Source organism: Antrostomus carolinensis, unplaced genomic scaffold (assembly GCF_000700745.2).
Source record: "Antrostomus carolinensis isolate BGI_N321 unplaced genomic scaffold, ASM70074v2 scaffold11891, whole genome shotgun sequence".
In the NCBI taxonomy this organism is placed as follows: Eukaryota; Metazoa; Chordata; class Aves; order Caprimulgiformes; family Caprimulgidae; genus Antrostomus; species Antrostomus carolinensis.
The window spans coordinates 25,031-31,887 of NW_010292022.1; the positions used below are offsets into that span (position 1 = coordinate 25,031).

The 6,857-nt window shown below is 35.8% G+C and overlaps 1 protein-coding gene across 1 annotated transcript; it reads right to left on the reverse strand.

Moving 5' to 3' along the window:
- Positions 1-2,001: 2,001 nt before the first annotated feature.
- Positions 2,002-6,666, reverse strand: ANAPC10 (anaphase promoting complex subunit 10; the record flags this gene model as incomplete). The annotated part of the gene is made up of 4 exons (XM_029087173.1): positions 6,549-6,666; positions 5,045-5,135; positions 4,132-4,252; positions 2,002-2,014 (listed from the first exon to the last, which is right to left on the reverse strand). Coding segments are annotated over exons 1-4 (340 nt in total), but the record flags the coding sequence as incomplete, so codon positions are not given.
- Between the last annotated feature and the right edge of the window lie 191 nt (positions 6,667-6,857).

Here is a 6,857-nt window from a genome sequence, read left to right on the forward strand (position 1 = left end):
AAAGTTATCTTCAGAACTGAGTCTTGTTGAAAACATTAAGTAGACTTCTGTTCCAGGAGGAAAATGTACAGCAACTGAGTTAAAGCAGGCCTCTTTCAAAACAATGTTGAATACTTACTATCACCCTCTGATGAACAGTCTGCTACATAGGACCTCCAGTGACAAAGTGTCTTTTTCCTGTACAAGGGCTATCCATCACTGCACAGTGACAGAGCACTGCATACCCAGAAAGGTGGTTAACGAGGGGAGTTACCCCGTTCCAGCAGCACTGCTTCAGAGTGAAGCCATGTGGATTATTACTACCCTTAGGCAATTTGAAAAGCAAAGTACATATAGCAATGGCATGCACTAGCAATGGTTTGGTCCTATCACAAAGCTTACCAGTTTCTCTGAACTACACAAACAGCTAAATGAAAAACATGTCCCACTCCAAATTAAAAATCATGGGAAAGTCCAAAAAGTGCACTGGAACAACTAATTCCTACTGGAATAGGAAGGAAATTATACCTGTCAAGTTGCATCTTACCTAGTTATAGCCAAGACGTACATGCCATATTCTGTTGTTGAGACCCCTACAGGGCACAGTTGAATAGAAGATTTTCTCTTTCAGGAGGGGTTCTGCCTCTTAAAGCAATTTCAGTTGTGGGCTTAAACACCAGTGGCTTCCCAGATGTGAACTACTTGTGAAGTCAGTAACTGTTTCCAGAAAGTCTGACCCCCACCTTCCCCAAGTGTTTTATATCCAAATGTAGATGTAGAACTGGCCAATACAAGAGTTTACAGGTGTCTTGCTTTGCTGTGTAAAGTCCCTACGTTACAGGCTGGCAGCAGAAGCCATTGAAACTACTCGGTTAACAGAACCTGAAATCCTACCTGCACTTAGTGTCATAACACTTAAATCTTTTTACAGCAATATGAACTGCTGATGACTTAAACGTCTTGGACAAGCACAAAGGCAACAAGTGAGAATTATTTGAAGAGACCAGAGGTTTCTTGCAGCCAATGCTTCACTCACATCCTTTGCTGTGAGTTATTTTCATATCACAAGAAAATGCAATAAATTAAATCACATACTGAAGAGTCTGGATGCTGTTCCAAAAACGCCTCTATAGACTATCTTGTCCATCCAGACTGTTTGAACCATTAAGTGGGAGAACTCCGAGACTGGAAATGAGAAAAATATTTGCTGTCCAAGCTTGACAGCTGTGATAAAAAGGGACTTAAGTCAGCGGAGAAGGTTTACTGCACACATTTTAACTGTAGTTCCCCCAGCTGGGCAAGGGAATAATACTGACAGGTTACAACGGCTGTCCTCATCCACCGGATGGGTTACAAATGACTTGTTTCTCAGAGGGGAAAAAAACCACCCTTTTATTTAGAAAATAATTTCATCTTAGGTTCCAAAAAGGACATGCCTGCATACTAGACCACAAACTAAACCTAATCTTATATTAGTGATAAAACCTAGTTTAACGGGAAATTGCATTGTTTTGAAAATTAGACCATTAGGAAGAAAACATATGGAAGCCTCATAGGCCTTTCATTAGACACTATAAGCTGGGCAAATATCCATGGAAAACTATAAAATGATTTAGCTGGATTTTCCACCCAGTTAACCCGTCCTGAAGCCAATGGAATCACTGTATAATTAACCAGATTTCTCTAAAGAGCTCATAACAGTTCACACTGTTTTAATAACCTGCCCATGCGTCAGAGAAGCTGAAGAAAAGAGAAAGTTTCAGGACTGAAGGAAAATTTAAGAAACACATTCTGAAACACAAAACATTGATAGCAACATTTAACATTACAGTGGTGACAAAATTAGTCACTAGTATTTCACAGCATCAAAGTACTGTATCTCATTAGTACACAGTCTGACAATATTTCCACCTCAGCTTTGAGGTAAAAAAGCCTAAGAGCAGGTGGTATGCATAAGAATTACTGCTCTCATAGAACATATTACAGTTACATTAATATACTATAAAAAATATACAAAAATACCATTTAGAAGTGCCTTTTTAACTAAATACATTATGTGTAGAATCTTGTGTTTAGCAAGAAAAAAGATAAAGAAATATCACCTGAGAGACTGCAGAAGACTAATATGCTTATTATACATTTTATTGTTTGCTCTAGATCATTAATAACACATATACCTTCAAAAGTGGAGGTTTACCACTGTAAAAGAAACTTAAGTTATTGCAGTTACATGTATAATGCTGTACTAAACATTATTGTAAAAGGATAATCATTTAGTTATTGGAAGACTACGAGCACCAAATCAAACTGCTAATTAAGGACAACAATGACATCTAGTGGACAATTGCAAACCAGACCCTAGCCTGACAAGGGAAAAATCCAGCTGCTGTCACCGTTATACAGCGTGCAAATTGCTACAATGCAATTAAGAAGACTAAAGGACAGAACTGCAGTTGATTAAAGTCAAAGTAATGTGATGATTAATTTCTTTCAAAAGATTATTTCATCTTTTAAAGAGTCAAGACCCTTCCATTTAAGATTTAGAATAAAAGTTTAGGTCAAAACTTGAAAGAACATCACAAATCATTGAAAGAATATAGAAAGATACATAGTTCCAACATAACAGAGGCATACATGTTTACTATACTTTCTATTCCCACTGCATCTACAACCTTCTACTTATAAATTGCTCTCAGTGGGACATCAAACACTGGAAAAACAATGCAAAACCGATAAAAATTCAAAACACTATTTAGCACCTCCCTTTTTTCATCACTCCGATCTTTCTGTTGTTGTAATACCTGCCATATAAGAGATGTAAATTAAACCCTCCCAATATATAAGCCAGTAGTTGCTGGGCTCCAGAGAACAAGAATCTGAAACATGAGGCTACCATAACTCAAAATTAGCAAAGATACCTGCTCAGGAGTAACCTGATAAATTTAGAAGGTGGACTTCTGCAAAGACCACGGATTATTTTAAATCTGCTTTTATTATTTACCAAAAGGCTAGCAAAACTAAGCAGTTAAAGCAACTCAAGTCTGATCTCAGTTGTTTCATCAAAGAACCCTTTTCTGGATAGAAATGTCACCATGAAAAAATACTGGGGTTGACTACTACACTTTTGTAAATAAAAACATTAACAAAACACTAAAAATCTATGTCCCATTCAAGTCTTAAGCATCAAATGTTATGTCTACAGAAATGGAAATTGGATTTTGCACCATATTGACAAAAACACACCCCTTCCAAAATTTCTACATCTCAGTTACTGTCCACTATAAAAAAAAAAAGTAAAAGATTAAAAATTATTCTCAAAAAAACCCCACCATTTATGAACACATTTGATTGTAATTTACATAAGAGTTCCAATTTAAATTGGTACCTTGCTTGCTTTAGATAAGATTTTGGAAAAGTTAATGTTGCAATTCCCCTAGCTGTCACCATCAGTAGTGGCTATTAGAGTCAGCTATTAGCAAATATGTACATTCTCACTTACATGAAGACTCTCTAATCACCAGAATACAAAGAAACCTTTGCATAACTGATGATCAAGGCCTTGTGCCGCAATTTATTTTTGCCAGGGTCTCAAAGTGAGCTTTGAATCAGATGCTACTAGTTAAGAAGAATACACACAGCGTCCCAAAAATTAAATCCAGACTCCAAAGATATTTTTGCACCATACACAGCCATAAATAAAACCTGTAGTTTTAAATCCTGATTCCTAGTGAGGCTCAATAGCTGAGCAACCCATTTAAAAAACAAAACAAAACAAAACACAACAAAAAACAAAGCACATATTTAAAAGCTAAGTCTTCCTTTTGATGTACACAATGCATAGGATCTGTAGATATTTGAAGTGAGCTAACAGTTTAACCAATTCTAAACACCCTTGTTCTGGAAAACTCCACTCTATCCCATTACAGGATCTATATATCAAGCCTGATATAATTGTGTTGGTAATGCAGCCTGATAAAAATAGAAACCATCTTTAGTAAATTTGCAAGATAAAAACTAAAAGCAAACATCAAAACAAACCCAGCCATTTTCTCCCTCCAAGCACAATGCCATATTTTACCTCCAAAAACTACATCAGATGTCCTAATGAGAGAAGACTATTTTAAGACAGAAAGCAAAGCATTATTGACCTACCCGGATTTCCTGGAGATTATGAAAATTATTTCCTACTCTGACAGAGATTTTGCTTGGAGTGTAACTTTCATCGGATTTGTAGTCTGCATAAATGCATAACGTCTTCACTGTTGTTTTTCTTCTGCAAGAAGCAACAAAAACTACGTAAGTATCAAAGAAAACTACTCGGGATGAGTTTGTTGCTAGTTTTTAATAATGAAGGATTTAAATGTTCTAAAACTTAACACAAGTGTGTCTACTGATTTATAAGAGCCCCACTGTTAAAGCAGCTAGGTGGTTTTCCACATTAAGTTATGCACAGAGTTGATTTTCACTATTCTCCTTTGTCTGCCTTCCGAAGTGTCAGTATATCAAGAACTACAACTAAAGGCCAAGATGCCAAATAAGCACTTGTATGTGATATGTTTAGCTTATCAAATATGGGCTCTGTTACTATAACAAAGAGTTCTACAGAAAGCAAATAAAAACGGTGACAAACATCTAACCTCATCTTAGGAGTCTGGCTAAAGAAAAAGGGCTGAAAGCATCCTACACAGAATAGAACAGAAAAAGATTCCTCAAATGATCAGTTAAGTTATACAAGACTACTTTAAAAACAGTCATCTACCCTTCAAACTACATTCAAAGACAGAAAATCAGGACAAAAATGTCACCTTAGGTGGGTAAATGTGAAACTGTGTTTACAAATGATATATTATTTAACATTTCTTTTTGTTGCTTATTTAGGCATTTAGTAACCATAACATTTGAAAATCCCATTTTTATGAATGCTATTTAACTGGCTTCTTGCCAGTTGGGTAACAGGATTAAGCCAGGAGTCCTCGCACTTCCAAAATTTCTATCTTGGTGAACAGTAATCAACAACACAAAGTCATACAAAATACCCTAACCCACACAGAGTAATTTTTAATACCTAAATTGGATGTTCACCAAATGAGGCTGGGATCCATCTGACTGCCAGTAAGTTTCTAGATTATCATCCCTTAACTGATCCACTCCAAATCCTAAGAAAAAGAAAATGTGAGAGTCTTGAATATCCATGTCCATGATGGAGACATTACAGGTGTAACTTTTTTATAGCTGTTACAAACTAAAGTGTGCATCCTAAGTTATAACACATAAGGAAATATTTCTTGATATCCAAGTTGTGCCTATGCTTTTGTGACGCAAAACTTAAACAGGGGAATCTGTCAATCAAAGCTCAGTACTCAAGTGTCTTTACATTTTTTTCTCCTATTGAAGTCTGTGGAGTTTGAAATCATTCAACACTTCCTGGAATTTCAAATGGTTAAGTAGTAATTCATACTGATTGTAAGAACAATACTTAATGGTTAGGCTTTTCCACCTATTCTATAATATTTGCTTTAGTTCAGCGGTAATCGTTAGCAGAGATAATTCATTTGTTATAAAATTTTAGCTAAATATAACATTTTCTTTTCAAGTAGTGTCCCGGAATATTTTTACTTTTTCAAGCTAGTAGGTAGAACAAGCAATAGATGTCAAAACCAGTATTCCTGAAAGTTAACGCTGTCACATTTAAAGAAATAGCTCCAGATCTTCATTTTTCCGTTCCCTCATTATCTTTCCTTTTACTAACCACATCCCTTTATTGACTGTTCACGCTAGCTGCAGTTTTAATTCAGCAGCTGAAGTTTAATCTGCAATAAAATATTATCTTCACTCTGTTTGAAACAACTAAGTCATATTTCTCCAAGTAAGGTACCAGGATATCAGATCAACAACGTTCAGCCTGAACACAATATTGTGACATACAGGGATCAGTGACACTAGGCTGCAGCAAGATACCAGATCAATTCCTGACAGATTTCTGGAATAGCAACTCAACCACCTCAAATGAAAAGAATACAGATTTTCAGATAATTTGAGCAGGTCCAAGCTGTCATTAACTGCACCTCATGACCATTTACAGTAGTTTCATTTTACTTGCATGGTTTTGGGGAGCTACACTATAACGGCTGAGTTCACACAAAGTTTGGAAAGAGCATTTGGGTCATCCAGTTTCATGGTTTTTTCAAAATTAAAAAATCAAAGATATCCAGGCAAAATAATGAAGGATAGAAACAATTACACAGTGCCAGGTGTGTTTCTGCTCGCATGGCTTAGTCTGTTCACTGTGCAAGTAAAAAAAACAATTTAGTATAAAATCAGTAAAAGATCTGTTTTGTTAATATGAGATATTACTTCACTGTAGGATTTCTGATATAGTTATAACTTTCATATTGCATCAAATATAGACTAGGCCAAAATTATTTGTAGTGGCTACCCATGCAGCTTACACTACAGCAGTTACACTGCTACACTCTGTATACGTGTCTTCTTATAAAAACATAAACCACTACATATTCCAAGAAGAAAAATGCACATTCAGCTTTTTATATCATTTGTTGTGAAATTACCTGGCTTACAGGATGAAAGAGACCAAACTGCTTGTGAGCCTATTTCTCTAACAGTACCGGTCCTCTCTAACTGCTTTGGATCAGCACCGGGTGGTGTCTTGTTTGGGGTAGTCATTTCTAGTAAAAGAAAACAAGTCAGTAAGACAACACATTTTTAGCTTGATGGGAAAATTAAAAGGTGGTGTTCGTTCATATAGATGCTTTAATTCTTTGGCCTCACACTTATATAATAATCCACAGAACATGTGGTTTATACATATACACATATACAGTTTTGCATGACTACAGAATCTTTTATTTATATATATA